The following is a 15,773-nucleotide window of genomic DNA, read 5'->3' as shown; positions in this document are numbered from 1 at the left end:
AGAAGGAAGGATTTATTATTACTTACAGTAAGTAAGGAGACCACTGGGGATGTTTCCCAAAGCAGTGTCTCCCCAGACAGCAAACTCGGGCAAGTTTTAAACCACGGGCACATGCATATTCATGAAGGGGTTTGGGCGGTCAACAGAGTCCAAGCTTTAGTTGATTGAAGTCACGAGGGTCAGAAAAGGTCAACATCATCATCCCTTAGGTTCCAGTTGATGTAATGGTAGAGCATTTCAGGCTGATCTTTACCACTGAAACAGAATTGGGAATCTTTAGAACTGATTTATAATCTTTGCTGTTGTTACATCTTGTGCCTAATGCTGAGACCTGTTCAAGGACAAGCCTTGTGGCCAGGCTTAGATCACAAAATGTCTTAGGTCAAAAATGATGTCTCTTATGTCAAGAAAGCCATGCCTGGTTCTCTTTCTCTGGGGACCCCCTACCCTATCTTCTTACATACCCAGAAGTGGAATTGCTGGATCATATGGTAATTCTATGTTTAATTTTTTGAGGAACCACCTTATGTTTTCCACAGCAGCTCCACCATTTTACATCCCCACCAACAATGCACACGGGTTCCAATATCTCCTCATCCTTGCCAACGCTTGTTATTTTGCATTATTTTTTAAAATGTGAGATGTTAAATAGAAAATTTTAAGGTAAGTTACCAGTGATCAAGAAATTCAGATTTTCAACAGATTTAGTAATCCTGTAATTTCATTTACACACACCACATACTGCATACATCATTCCAGGGGGCCAGCTGTGCTCATGGTGAAGAGGAAGCAGGTTCCTCTTGCTAATGAGGTGGTTTGGATAAAAAGCCCCAGGCTATTCCATTTGTGTGTGTATGTGTATGTGTGTGTGTGTGTTTAATTTTTTATTAGGAAGTCTAAGAGGCTTGCTCTGGTCTCTCTACTGACTATTAACTTCTTTTTGATAACCTTTTTTATCATATATGTTTGATCTTGGGATGAAGGTCTGTTTTATCTTTTGATGTTTTGATGAGCTGAAGAAGATAACTGGTCTAGGGTGCTCAACCTAACCCTCTGTAGGTAATTACGTTTGCAACTAACTCTTATTATTAGTAATTCTCATTCTTGATAAACCAGTGTAAATTCAGTAGCCTAGATACTTCATCATCTTTTTGCCTTTCTCTCCTTTCACTGATTTCTATTCAGTTGCAACCCTCCTAGTTCCCAGTTTCAATGAACCTGTTTTTACTGTGGCGCTCTACCAGTAGCTCTGTGTTCCTTATTGTACTGCACTGATTTTGTTTTATTACTTAAAAACTGATTCAGTCATTTGAATAGGTGAGATGTATATACATATAGATAGACAGATAGATAGTACAAAATTCAAAAGTCAGAAAGAGAGTAATTGGGACTTCCCTGGTGGTGCAGTGGTTAAGAATCCGCCCGCCAATGCAGGGGACACGGGTTCAATCCCTTGTCCGGGAAGATCCCACATGCTGTGGAGCAACTAAGCCTGTGTGCCACAACTACTGAGCCGGCACGTCACAACTACTGAAGCCTGCGTGCCCTAGAGCCTGCGTTCCACAACAAGTGAAGCCACCGCAATGAGAAGCCTGTGCACCGCAGCAAAGAGTAGCCCCCGCTCGCCGCAACTAGAGAAAGCCCGCGCGCAGAAACAAAGACCCAATGCAGCCAAAATAAATAAACAAGTAAATAAATAAATAAAATAAATTTAAAAGTTCACACTGACCTTTAAAAAAAAAAGATAATTGTTATACTTCTGCTTTTCTTCATCCTTTCCTATCCAGTTTTAATTATTATTGTTAGTTCCCTTTATATCTTTAAATGTGCTTAGACATCTGTTTCTATGTTTATCAGATTTAAAAGGTATCTTAAGATTTACAGGTGTAAAAGTTGAAGAAACCCATGTGCTTAACCCTCCCACTTTCTTGCCCTCTGTGTCTCCATACTTGTTAGCTATATTATTTCTTGGTTCCCTTTTAATTGTTCATTTCCAACTCCTTCACTTGCTTTTTGCAATCTTATCCTCTGTATTCAGCAAGGCTCACTTCCTTGTTGATGTTTCTGAAATTACCTTCACTTCTGAGGTTTTTTTTTTTTTTTTAATACTTTCTTTCCTGAGCTCTGCCAGTGCCATCTCCTCCAGTTGCTTCATCATCTCTTCTTTGAACTATAGCATCCTTGCTTTGATCTCTTGCTTTAAAATTCATTAAGCCCTTTGAGTCCTTTGTTGTTCATGATTATCATCTGTTTCATGTTAATTTTTTTTTTTTTTTGGTGAGTGCCTTTTATCTAGCATTTGTTTTCCTTGTTCCCTGCCTCCCCCGCTCCCACTTTTCTGTAATATATTTATATAGGTCTGGTGCTATTTATTTTTTTACTATAACTCCCCTTCAAGTGAAGTGAGTTCTTCCTGGTCAAGCTATTTGTTGGAGTTGTGCATGGAGAGGGGACTAGAGTAGAATTCCAGGCTGGCAGGAAGTCCTTTAAGGTCATTAGCGAAGCTCCTTAGGACAAGGGTTTTGTGTGAGTGAATTGTTTTAGTTTTTTCCTCTTCCCGGCAGATGGAGCTTGGCAGAGGCAGCGTTGCAAAGATGGCATGTCTGTGTGTTTCCCTGGTCCATGCCCTGCTTCTCCTTGGTGCCAGTGGTACCAGGGAGGCTCCCAGAGCCAGCCCTTGCATCACAGCCTCAGTGTTCAACAGAAGGTGTTGTTGGCTCTGCCTTCAAGGTGCATGACCGGGCTTCCCTGGTGGCGCAGTGGTTGGGGGTCTGCCTGCCAATGCGGGGGACATGGGTTCGGGCCCTGGTCTGGGAAGATCCCACATGACACGGAGCAACTAAGCCCGTGAGCCGCAACTACTGAGCCTGCGCGTCTGGAGCCTGTGCTCCGCAACGGGAGAGGCCGTGACAGTGAGAGGCCTGCGCACCGCGATGAAGAGTGGCCCCCGCTCGCCGCAACTAGAGAAAGCCCTCGCACAGAAACGAAGACCCAACACAGCCATAAATAAATAAATAAATAAATTTATTTAAAAAAAAAAAAAAAAAAAAAAGTGCATGACCTTCTCTGGAGGACTCGGAGCTCTGCCAGCTCTTTTCCCCTGAGACCTCAGTCCCAGGCCTTCTCTATTGACTTGAACCCTCTGTGTCTTTTCGGCACTTGCCGTTTCTTCATTGACACGATGGGTTCCTACTCTGAACACCTTTGCCAGAGGGCTTGTTCTGCCACTGGATTGCTCAGCCCAGAAATGCTGGCAAGTGAATGCCTTTAGGAGCAGCCCTTAACCAATGGGACAGCTCTGAGGGGTAGGGGAGCAAAATTTGCCACCCCAAAATATGTCTCTTTGGCATTAAGATTAATTTAACCTGATTATTTTTAAGAAACAGAAACCGGTCCATTTCTCCAAGGACGTCGTTGTTGAGCTGTCAAGGAGAAAAACTACCATGGCTTCCAGTTCTTTGACAAAACCTCAGATGCGTGGCCTTCTGGCCAAGCGTCTGCGATTTCGTATTGTTGGAGCATTCGTTGTCTCCTTGGGAGTTGCAGCTTTCTATAAGTTTGCTGTGGCTGAACCGAGAAAGAAGGCATATGCAGATTTCTACAGAAATTATGATTCCATAAAAGATTTTGAGGAGATGAGGAAGGCTGGTATCTTTCAGAGTGCAAAGTGATTTTGGAATATAAAGAATTTCTTTGGGTTGAGTTCCATGGAAGTTTGTCACTTACCTGTGTTCCTGAACTATGAACTACTAATATCTGGGCTAAGGAATAGTTTCTCATGATAAATAAACGATTAACAAATAAAAAAAAAAAAAAGAAAGAAACAGAAACCTCAGGAAGTCTTTCTTTTTACCTCCCCCTTAGCTGCCTAGAGAATTTAGATAAAGGGCCTGCTCCTGGAATAGAGCTAATGCCAGAGATACCTGCAGAGAATATGAGCTGAGTGTGGTAGGGGAAACGTGCAGGACCTTAGTGATCAGAGTGCATTGTGTGTCCCATTGTCTCTGCGTGGCCCAGGAAACATTTGTTTACCAAATATTTGTTTTTTTCTATCTCCGTGTAAAATTGCCTTCCTCTCCTTTGAAGTCCCAAACCACAACCCGCAACATCCTCTTTCGTTTTTAGCTGAAGAAGCTGAAATTTAAGGTGAGGATTTTGGCCATTTTGGCAAATTACTCAGTTTTCCCAGGTCTCTCCCAAGTATACATGTTATTAAACTCTTGTTTGATTTTTCTCCTGTTAATCTCCTGTTAATTGTCTCATGTCAATTTAATTCTTAGACCAGCCAGAAGAACCTAAAAGGGTACAGAAGAGGAAAATTTCTTCCTCCCTGACAGAGGCATGCTAAGCCCGTTGGAGCCCCAAATGCCAACAAGAATGACATGTTCGTTAATGTGTGTGCCTCTCTCAAAAATTGTTTTTAATGTATGACGAAGAGCAGATGATTCTTCTCCTTAGTCATCTAACATAACAAATTATATTTATGCATTCTCTATTGGCCATCCTTGCATTCCTGGAATGATATGCTATTTTAAAGTGTACTATTGAATTTCATTTGCTTAATATTGTATTTAAGATTTTTAAAACAATATTCATAAGTGAAATGAATCTCTAGCTTTCTCTTTTTATGCTACCTTTATCAGGTTTTAGTATCAGTATTCTCCTTGCTTAATAAATAGAATTTGATAGTTTTCCTTCTTTTTATGCTCTGGAACAGTTTAAGAAACATCAGGATTATCGGACATTGCCTGTGAAAACTTCAGGACCTGGTACTCTTTTCTTTTTTGGTGGTAGTGGTGTTGAGAAAGCTCTTTTACAACTTTCTCTATTTCTCCTATGAAAATTAGTCTATTAGATGTTTTCTATTTGGGTCACTTTGGTAAATTATTTTTTTCTAGAAAATGACTCATAAAATCCCAGTATTTAAGTGTTGACAACTAACTCAAAAATTTTTGAAAACTCTGTCAAAACTTGCCAGCAGGCTAGATATGGCCTGTAGACTACCATTTTGCAACCCCTGATTATAGTCAGAGGATTTTAGACCTGAAAGAGGCCATATAGATCCTATACCAGGGGTTGCAAATAGGTAACATGCTCACAGGTAACACAGTTGTGTGAGGTGAGGACTTTGGTGAATTGGAGAGCCCATTCCCCAACTAAAGATAAGAAAGTTAAGTTTTCACAATATTTTAACCAAAACACCATGTGGATCAAATAAAGCAGTCTGCAAGCTCAGTTTGGCCCATGGGTGGCTTGTTCGTGGCCTCTGCCAGTTTAACCCCACTTCCTGCCATACCTCCTGGGCGTCTCACTTTCCAGCCACATCTTATGCTCTCTGAACAAGCCCTGCCCTTCCTGCATGTATGTTTATAGCTTTATTCTAGTGAGACGACCACAGCTGGCAACAGATGAAGTTGGGAGTGTCTCCTTTTGAGGTTCCATCAGGTTTTTGGTTCTACCTACCGGCATCCTCTAATGCCCCTCATTAGCCTGGTCCTCTCCATGTCACTTGGATCCTGAGGCAACTCAGGGGCAACTCAGGGGACTGATGGGACACCCCCCTGTCCATATCTACCTCCTACTGTCTCCTTTGCTTTCCCCACGTCCTGCAGTCGTTTCTCTCTGAAACCCTCTAAACATTTGTAGGGGATCTTCTTATATTTTCTTCCTCAAGACTAGGTCTGGGGTTGGGGAGGCAAAAACTCCACACTGCTTCTCTCTCTTTCTCTCTTTTTCTGAAACTTTTTCTTCCTCTGTTTATTCCTGAGTTCTTTACATCTTTTCTCTAGGTAAGGGGGAAAAACCAGTTCTATCTCTTCTCACCTCTGTAAGTGATTAGTGTCTCACCCCAGGAGTGGCGGCCTTTGAATTTAGTAATTTAGAGCCTGAGTATTTCTTCCCAGCTGTCCAGCTGTCCTCACTGTATTCAGTACCCTTCCATTTGGCTATCAGTTTGGGGGGGCTTAGCCGGATAAGAATGGCACATCAGGCGGTAACTTGAAATCACAGTTTTTCACTGAGGATTCTAGTACAAGAGCAAGTTGGGATTATCAGCTGCCATCTTTGATCTAGTAGAAAAAATTACTTTATAACCTATATTCTTCACTTTTGGAAAGACCTCAGAGTCATTGAGTTCCAGTCACCAAATACCTTTTAACACTTGGCACCCCATTTGGTTGAGGACTTCCAGTTTGCTGAGTGTTCCTGATTTGCTGGTTTAACAAGATTTATAGGATAGTGCCAGGCACCTACACTCCAGGGTCCTCTCCAATTTCTAAGCCTCAGAGTGGTCCCCAGGCTGAGGTTTTGGATGTCCCCACCCCAAGCCCAGAAGCCTCCTACTTTCTTTAAGCTGGCCCTGTGACTCTGGCAGTCATTTAGCTACTTTGAGCCTTAGCCTCATGCAGGGAGTGGGTGTGAAGTCCCTCACCTTATAATAGTTGTGAGGATTAACTAAGATGATACCTATGAGTGTGCACTAAATGTTAGATTCCCAGATTCCAGTTACTTCCCACTGCCCTCTCTTCCTTCCAGACTCTTCCAGTGTGACATAAGGAGGTTCTGAGAATAGATTCGTTAGAATGAGGCTTCCAGCCACTGTTGGTTGGGGATGAGGAATGGAGAGGAGCTCTTACCTTGCCACTGAGGGAAACTTTGTGTCTAGTATAACTGGATTCTTGGGGAAAGACATGTGGTCCTACCCTTGAAAGGCAAAGGGGCTGTTGTGCCATTTGCCAACTCAGGAACCATGAAGAGATATATGATGTCCCATTCCTGGCAGATCCTGAAGAAGGAATTGGTGAGGAGTGTCAAGGGCCCCGGGAGGGAACAGTGGAAGACTGAACAAACAGGTACTTTGAGGAAAGGAGAGGCAGGTGTAGGAGGCGGCCTCGGATAAACGTGGCCACCCTGTACCTTTTGGAGTCACAAAGGAAAGAGTTCCAGATCAGGCTTCAGAAAGACTGAATTCTGACCCCTGCCCTGTAGCCTACTCTGCCCTTGGCATTGGCTACACTTTGAGCCCCTGAGAACTGCTCTGTACTCACCCTTCTTGCTATTAGGAGAGTCAGAGAGAATAAGGCCCAGCATCAGGGTAGAGTAATAGGTTAAACTTATGGACTCTGGAGCCAGACTTCCTGGGTTTAAATCCCTATCACCTATTAGTGGCTAATATTAGTATTAGGCAAGTTACTTGATTTGCTGTGCCTGTTTTCTCTTCTGTAAAGGGTGATGATAACAGTACCTACTACACTGATTTATTATTGAGGATTAAATAAGTCAATACATATAATGGGCTTAGAATAGAGCCTGACAATGGCAAATTGTATTCAATAAATATTAATTTTATTAATAAAGCTTTTCCCCATATTTCCTTTAGATATATAATTTTTAAAAAATATTATAGTTACAGGTAAAGCGCTTCACCATCTCACTCCCTTTCTCCTCACTGGCAACCACTTTCCTGAGATTGATAAGTACCCTTCCTGTCTATATTTAAAAATTTTTATTATATCTGTGTGTATCCATAAGCAACTGCAGTATGCGGCACATTTAAAAAAATGGTATCATAAGTGACATCTCATTTCACCTTTTTTCCGCTCAAAATTATGTGAGCTTTACCCACATTGACACACACTTTAGTGCCATGTCCAGTCCCGTGACTCTACCAGATGTATTTTTCTTATTTGTCCCTAAAACGTCTTTTACAGCTTGTTATTATGAACCAGAGCCAATCAAGGTTCATATTTTGCATTTGTTTGTATGTCTCTCTTTTTTTTATTTTTATAAATTTATTTAGTTAATTTATTTATTTGGCTGCGTTGGGTCTTTGTTGCTGTGCATGGGCTTTCTCTAGTTGAGGCGAGTGAGGGCTACTCTTCGTTGTGGTGTGTGGGCTTCTCGTTGTGGTGGCTTCTCTTGTGGAGCACAGGCTCTAGGTGCGCGGGCTCAGTAGTTGTGGCTCGCAGGCTCTAGAGCGCAGGCTCAGTAGTTGTGGCGCACGGGCTTAGTTGCTCCGCGACATGTGGGATCTTCCCAGACCAGGGCTCAAACCTGTGTCCCTTGCGTTGGCAGGTGGATTCTTAACCACTGCGCCACCAGGGAAGCCCTTGCAACTGATTTTTTGAAGAAACTGGGTTAGATGACTTGTAGATTGTTTTACATTCTGGATTTGTCTCTTTGGTGTTGAACTTGTTTCCCTGTCCCTTATACTTACTTGGCAGGTAGAAGGTGACTGCCCTTACTCCTCAATTCATATTGGGATGGAGAGGCTGATTTGTTCTCAGCTCCAATTCCAAATTCCCAGGGAAAAGATAGGATGGCTTATCTTGGATTAGGTGTTATATTAGTTTTCTTTTGACAGCTGTACCACAATTTAGTGGCTTAAAACAACACACATTGGGACTTCCCTGGTGGTCCAGTGGTTAAGACTCCGTGCTTCCAGTGCAGGGGGCACGGGTTCGATCCCTGGTTGGGAAATTAATATCCTGCATGCTGCATGGCGTGGCCAAAAAATAAATTAAAACAAACAAACAAACACACATTATCTTCTGGAGGCTAGAAGGCTGGCACGGGTTAAAATCCAGGTGTTAGCAGGGCTGTGTTCCTTTCTCGAGGGTGGAGGGAAGAATTCATTTCCTTGACTTTCTATCTTCTACAGACCACCCACATTCCTTGGCTCATGGCCCTTTCTCTGCCTTCAAAGCCAGCATTGTTGCATCTCTCTGACCATTCTTCCCTCAGATGCATCTGATTCCATCATGCAGGCTCTTCACATCACCCCTCACTGCGTGCCGCTGTTACTTGTGCACATTATTTTCTGGACCGAAGTGAAGGACTTGACAGTTAACTAAAGCTGTGCTGGTGAATGTTTTAACAGGCTCCTGGGGAGGGAGATGCCCCCATTTGTAGTAGTTGCCAGTTTCTGTGGCATAAATACTCCCACCATGGCCAATTTCAAGCTACCAATATGATTTCAACAGGCTTGAAAACTTCCTAAAGATGTAACTATGGTTCCAGCAACGACACTGCATTTAATCCTATTACATTTCACCTTGTTCAGCACTATCCAGCCTGCTGTTGACTGTTGAAAACAAATGGTTTCCACGGATCTTGTTTGTTTTGTTTCCACAGGGGCTGTACCAGCTCACCATGGATATCATTATGATGAACCGAGTGTGTAGAATGTTCCGCCGAGGCCTCAGGGGATTTCGGGAATATCAGATCATTGAGACTGCTCACAGAAAGCACCCTGTCTTCTCTTTCTGGGATGTAAGCTGCTGGGCTTAGCAGGTTTATACACGGTTTAAAGGGGTCCAATAAATAGCACCTCACTTCCCAGCCCAAGTTCTGAATCAACTGAGAGAGAAGACAAAGGGTAAAGCAGATGGGAGACTGAGCTGTCACTTTTATTAAAGACAAAACTTATATTGGAGAAGCTGATGGGTGTCATCAAGCCAGAGGGTTACCTAATACTAAATCCCAGAGTTGGACAGCCTTATCGACGACCCCAGTCACAGGCAGTGCTGGACCAAGGCAGGCATCCACTGCAGTAGCAGGGTCTCCTGCCCTATACTCACAGCAGGGAAGGGCAGAGCAGAATGTGGGCTTGGAGGGATGGAGAAGGGGATGATCATGCCCGGTTTCTCCTTCCAAATTCACCAAAGAGTTTAAGTCACTCCTTCTCAGTGTGAAAGGAGAGGGGCTAGTAGTGTTCTGCTAGTACAACTTCCTCCACGTAGAGAGAAACATCAAGAGTGGGGAAGAAGCCATCTCCATTCCAAGAGTGATCAAAACAGCCAGAAGAAATTCAGAAGCCACAGTGGAGCCAGGATTTCCCAAATACCTACCAACTGTTCATCTTCTCTGCCTTCTTTCCTGTCCCCCCCACCTAGACAAGAAGGGGACATTTGCAGGGCCTCTCTGGTGACCTTGCTTTCTAGATTTTCTGGAAGGTCCCAATTTCAAATATTTTATCCCAATGGTAGATCCTGAGCCCCTTTTTGGGTCAGGAAAGTTGATCACCATTCTGTTAACTTGTTCTGGGTCCCCAAGGGTGTCTTCATTACTATCCAGGGCTCCAAAGTTTCCCCAGCCAATACCTAGACAAACCCTGCCCAGATTCCTATTGTGCCAGCCGCGCCTCCCCACTGCATCCAGCGATTGCCTCCAAAATATTTCCCAGAATGGTTTCTGAAGCCTAGCAGCCAAGGAGAGGGGTGTGGAGGGGTGGTGATGGGGAAAGGAAGGTGTCTTAGGTTGGTTTCTGAGGGACCAGCAAGTAATGTAACTGTGTATATGTGGCGGAGTTTAAGATGGAGCAGGGAGTAGGCACCTGGGGGCAGCTTGAGGGGAAGGGCTTGCCCCATCTAAAGACATTCAAATTCATATATTTTGAAGACATTTTGGTGGCCAAACCAAACAAATCTGCAGCCAGGTTCTGCCCTGTAATTGGGCCATGAGATGAGAAGGGTTGGAGCAGGAGCGTCGTAACCTCAAGAAGGACCTTCTGACTCAGGGTGTCACGCAGTGGTGAAGCGAAGGGCCCTGGAGGCCAGGAGTCTGTGGTTACCAGAAGACTTGGGTTGGTGCCTGGGCAGCTGGAAGCTGAAGACCAGAGTCAGGCTTGTCATCACGGGAGTGCGAGGCTAAACCTAACAACATTGCTCTGTCAGGATGGCCTTGAGCGGAGCAGAAGCCTCTCAGGGACAGCCTATGGGGGTCATATGGCTTCCGGGCAGGGAGCCGGGGGGTTGGGGCATAGTGTCGGGCAGAGAGAGCCGTAGACTGGTTTTCAGTGGACTATGTGAATCCAGATCTTTCTAAACATCACGTCCTTCTTTCATTGGCCTCCTTGAGAAGCACCACATGGATGTGTAAACTATAAATGGAGGGAGAGGACAGGGAACTGAGTGGGCTCTGGGGAAGGACGTGAGGTGTGCCCAGAGAGATGAATGGGGGGTCCTGGTTTGCCCCAGGATGCTGTTCAGGGCCTTGTTTGTCCCTTTCCTCCCCTGCTACTCCCCCCTACATATCTTTTTCCTCTCTCTCTGCCCTTTCTCTACCCTTTCCACATCCTCTCTGCATCTGTTAGGAAATAGGGTTGAATTAGTTCATCCCTAAGACCTCCTATACCTCTTCTTCCTGGCCATCCTTCAGATGAGGACCATTTCCTCACTGTGTGATTTTTGGGCAACTTCCTTCACCCACTTCAGGTCCTCAGTGGAGCTGCTCAGTAATACCTGCTTTGTCCTGATGATGAAATGGAATAAGATAAGCCGTGCCTGGCTCGTTATAGGCACTTAATGAAGGTTGGCTTCATTTGTTCCTTCCTTTTTATCCCCCTTTTCTGTTCTTTTTTTTCTCTATACTTTCCTTTTTTTTTTTTTTTTTTTTGGCTTCTTTTCCCTCTTCCTTTTCTCTCTCCATCCTTCTTCTCTTTATCCTCCTTTCCCTCTCCCCACCCCCGTCTTTCTCTGCCTCCATAATAATACATTGTCAATGCTGGGCCCAAGTCTTCTGTGGAGCTGGGGCTTTTGAGCGGAGGTGGACATGAGAGGCCCAGCTGGTAGGAGGTTTCCCAAGGCTTCCTGCCTACCACAGTGGCCCAGGTACGCAGAAGAGTTTCAGTGCAAAATTCTAGAAACAGTCTTGCTGATTCTCCTTCCGCTCCGCAGCCCCGCTTCCTTTTTTTTTTTCCCCAGAGAAAGAAACAAGGCCGAATCACATTTGATACTATGGACTTCATTGCAGAGTCGGTATGTATAGACAACTCTGACCTTGCTGCTGGGAATTTTTTTTTTTTCTTGCATCATAGCCTGAAAGAAGCCCTGGGCTGGGTATCAGGATAGCTGGGTTCAGACCAGGTTCTGCCACCAACCCAGTGTGCCACCCTGAGCTAGCCACTTAGTTTCCTCACCTACAAAATAGCTGATCTTGGTGATCCCTTTCAGTTCTGACATCCCAAGACTGTGAGCCTCCCCCGCCACCCCGCCCAGCCGAACCCCAAACCCATTGTTGCTTTATAGCTGAGCAGAACCAGCACGGGAGATCGCCTGTGCTTGGACCAGTGGGAAAACCGTAGAAGGCAAAGGAGAGGGTGTGAGAGCCCCAGACAGAGGAGAAATAATCAGAGTGGTGGGAAAAGCACTGGCCTGTGTGTGAATTCTGGCTCTGCCCGAAACTTTCTGATAGATGCTGGGCACGTCTGTCTCTCACCTGGGCTCAGGTGGCCATTCTGAGAAGGGAACGCCTTCATGTCATTTGGACTATGTGATTTGTTCTCCGAATTTCAAGCACTATTATCTTCCTGGCTTCTCCCCACCAAATCCTGGATATTAAATTAAAATTTAAAATTTAATTTAAATTTTAAAGGGGCTTCCTTATTTATAGGGAAGATCTGAAGTTCTCACCAATGTAGACCTGACTTGACCCTGGCCTGGAGCAGCCATGCTGTTTTTTCTCTAGGAAAAGCAGGGAGAACAGAGCTTTATAACTGGTACCAGGACCACCTGTGCCACCCTGCTGCCTCCTCCTCCTTTGGAACTAAGGTGTGGCTTCTGTTGACTGCCTCCCCTGGGCATAATCTAATTTCTCATGCCCCATTATATATGAAACACAGTAAAGTCCTGCAAATTCTGAGTTTTCTTCAGTTTTTGAGACCAGCCAGTGTCCGACACTGCGCATTGAAGGTTACCCAAGTTTTGCCCTTCACACAAGAGAAACTAGGGGTCTCTCTGAGAGCCACAGAGCTCTGGAGATGGAGGCAATTCTGTGCATAGCAATAGAAGGAGAGAGGTGAGTACAGAGGAAAAGTCCATCATATAGGCAAGGCCTCTCTGCCTTTTGAATGGGTTATCACTGGCTCTGTCTCCAGCACAGAGATGGAGAGTAGAGACCCGATTTAAAAACCTGCCCTTTGAGTGACTGCGAATGGGTACCAGGTTTCTTTTTAGGGTGATTACAAGGTTCTAAAACCCACTGTGGTGATGTACCACTCTGTGAATACACTAAAAATTGAGCTGTACACTTTAAATGGTGAAATCATATGTTATGTGAATTACATCTTGATCAAGCTGATACACACACACACACACACACACACACACATTTTTAAACATATATAAGCTGTCTCTCAGACAACACTGGAAAACTCAACTTCCATATAGTCTACTAATGCAAACCTTCTCAGAAAGAATCCTAAGAATTATAGAGGCTTAGAATCGTAGACTCATTTATTATAGCATTTGTGAGACATTGGAAACAATGGGTACATTTCTAAAACATGGTTTAAAAGAAATATTGAGTGAAAAAAAGGCAAATTGCATAAACGATGTCAGCAGTCTAACATTTATGCAAATAAAAATAAAACAATTCTATACATATTCTGTGGGCACACGTATGAGTATATAATAGTATGTATAAATGGTTAACTCTGGTGGTGGGGAGCAGGTCTGGGTTACTGGTGACATGGTACAAGGGGATTTTAACTGTATATATTGTTCTGATTTTTAATGGAAAATAGTCATGTATTATGTTATTTTCAAAAATTTTATTTATGCATAAGAAAAAGGCAGGAAACAAGAATGCCGCATGTAAATGGCTAGTTCTGGGTGGTAGGATTATGGGCAGCCCCTCTTGTTTTCCTTTATCCTTTCTGTATGCTAGATGAACACAATGAGGAGATGGCTGGCCTGAAGTGAGTGAGGGTGACAGCGCTGAGAAATGGTGTGTGAGAAACAGGCAGGGCTCTGTTTGAATACTATTCCCTTTTCCCCATTCCAGATATCTTTATGAGCTCCTAAGGTAGGCCTAGATCTGTGTCTGGTGGTGGGGAATACAGTCAGCTCTCTGTATCTGCAGGTTCCACATCCGTGGATTCAACTGACCATGGATAGAAAATATTCAGAAAAGAAAAATTCCAGAAAGTTCCAAAAAACAAAACTTGAATACTGCTTGCAGACAGCAACTATTTATTGTATTTGCAACTATTTACATAGTATGTACATTGCGTTAGGTATTATAAGTAATCTAGGGATGATTTAAAGTATACAGGAGGATGTGCAAATACTACACCATTTTAGGTAAGGGACTTGAGCATCTGCAGATTTTGGTATTGGCAGGGGTCCCGGAACCAATCCTTCCTCCCCACCTTGTGGATACTGAAGGACAAGGATGACTGTGCTAGGTTGTGTAACATTCGCACGTTCCCTTAAGGAGCTAATTAGGAGTTAAGGTGATGAAACTTACCCAGGAAGTTAATAACAAACTGTCACTTCTGTAGGAATCCACAGAAGGGAGTCTCAAGGGTTAGGGGTGATAAGAAGGATTTCCTGAAGGAATTAGGGCCCTAATTGGGCCCGAAAAATAAGTTTGGTTCATAGAAGCCAGAGGCATCTGTTTTGCCATAAATAGACCCTATGATAGAAATTCTAATGGGTTATTGATAGTAAGAGAGAGAAAGGAGAAAGATTGGATTCAGACCATAAAAAAGACCAGCACTTCCATAGCCCTTGCTCTGCGCCATGCACGTTGTAAGCCCTTGACATGTATTAACCCTGCTATTTGTACATGTAGTTTCTGTTATCATCAGGTAGGGAAACAGGGGCTCCGGGAGAAGAGACTTGTGCCAGGACACACAAATGGGAAGTCCCAGGACAAAGTTCAAACCCAGGCACCTGGCAGCAGAGCCTGTGTGCTTTTAACCACTGTGCTACACTGCCTTTCCGAGGGAATATGCTAGGCTTCAGATCTGTCGTTGTGAAGATCAGAATTCTGCATCATGTCCCACGTTCCTTTTGCTTCTATGACAGTTACTGTTATGTAAGACTGCCGGTATTCATTCCTTCCTTCCATAAGTATGTATTTTGTTGAGTGTCCACTACAGATGAGACATTATTCTAGAGTGGGAAACAAGGTAGACAAGGCCACTATCGTGTTTCTATTGGGGCTTATATTCTAGAGCACCTTTGTCCGATGGAACTTTCTGTGACAATGGAAATGTTTAGTAGTCTGCATTATCCAAAACAGTAGCCAGCAGACACACGTAGCTACTGAACACTTGTCGTTAGTGTGACTGAGGGTCTTATTTTTTATCTAATTTAATTTAAATTTAAGTAGCCACATGTGGCTGTTGGCTGCCGTAGTGGACAGCGCAGTTCTACACGTGTGTGTGTGTGTGTGTGTGTGTGTGTGTGTGTGTGTAGGGTGGGGAAATGACAGATAATATCCACATTAACAAAAAAAGAATAAGGTCATTTCAGAAAGTATTAAATGCTTTGAAGAGAATGATTCAGAGCTCACAGAGTGCTGGGAAGGGGGCCTGCTATTTTAGCTCAGATGATCCAGAAGGAACTCCCTGAGGATTTGGCACCATATGAGCTGAGAGCAGAGTGAGGAGGAGGAGACGGCAGCCATATCCATGTGAAAACCCAGGGGAAGAACATTCTGGGCAGAGGAAACAGCCCAAGCAAAGATCTAAAGACAGAAGTGAGCTTGGCACGTGCAAGAGATGGGTAGAAGGCTAGAGGCTAGAGAATGAGGGGAGAGGCAGGAGGAGAGGTTGGAGGGCAGTAGGCAGGTAGGGAGTCAGGCCATGTGGGGCCCCAGGCTGTGGTAGGAGTTAACATTTTCTCCTAAGTGCAACGGGCAGCCAGTGCGGGATGTTAACAACTCACAGTGCCATTTCCCCGGCAGGTAGGAGTGGTGAGTGAATGGGTAGATCTGCCCGCCCCCTGGTCCACGAGTCCTGGCTCCTGAGGGTTAGCTAAGAGTCT

At 44.2% G+C, this 15,773-nt stretch overlaps 2 protein-coding genes across 5 annotated transcripts in view; both read left to right on the top strand.

Annotated features, from left to right (window-relative positions):
* The window catches only part of CNBD2 (cyclic nucleotide binding domain containing 2), a 177,973-nt gene that overhangs the window by 13,462 nt on the left and 148,738 nt on the right, over window positions 1-15,773 (top strand). For all 4 annotated transcript variants that reach the window (XM_061210171.1, XM_061210170.1, XM_061210169.1 and 1 more), the window contains exons 3-4: window positions 9,133-9,270; window positions 11,703-11,756. In XM_061210171.1, the coding sequence (XP_061066154.1) occupies window positions 9,133-9,270; window positions 11,703-11,756 (192 nt within the window). The remainder of the gene's footprint in view (window positions 1-9,132; window positions 9,271-11,702; window positions 11,757-15,773) is intronic.
* On the top strand, window positions 3,398-3,806 carry LOC133103863 (cytochrome c oxidase subunit 6C-like). The gene has a single exon (XM_061209435.1). It carries the CDS (start codon window positions 3,444-3,446, stop codon window positions 3,669-3,671), a length of 228 nt encoding a protein of 75 aa, XP_061065418.1. The 5' UTR covers window positions 3,398-3,443; the 3' UTR covers window positions 3,672-3,806.

The sequence above is a fragment of the Eubalaena glacialis genome, chromosome 13 (assembly GCF_028564815.1).
Source record: "Eubalaena glacialis isolate mEubGla1 chromosome 13, mEubGla1.1.hap2.+ XY, whole genome shotgun sequence".
In the NCBI taxonomy this organism is placed as follows: Eukaryota; Metazoa; Chordata; class Mammalia; order Artiodactyla; family Balaenidae; genus Eubalaena; species Eubalaena glacialis.
Note: the sequence above shows the minus strand (reverse complement) of the source record. Positions and strands in the feature narration are given on the sequence as shown.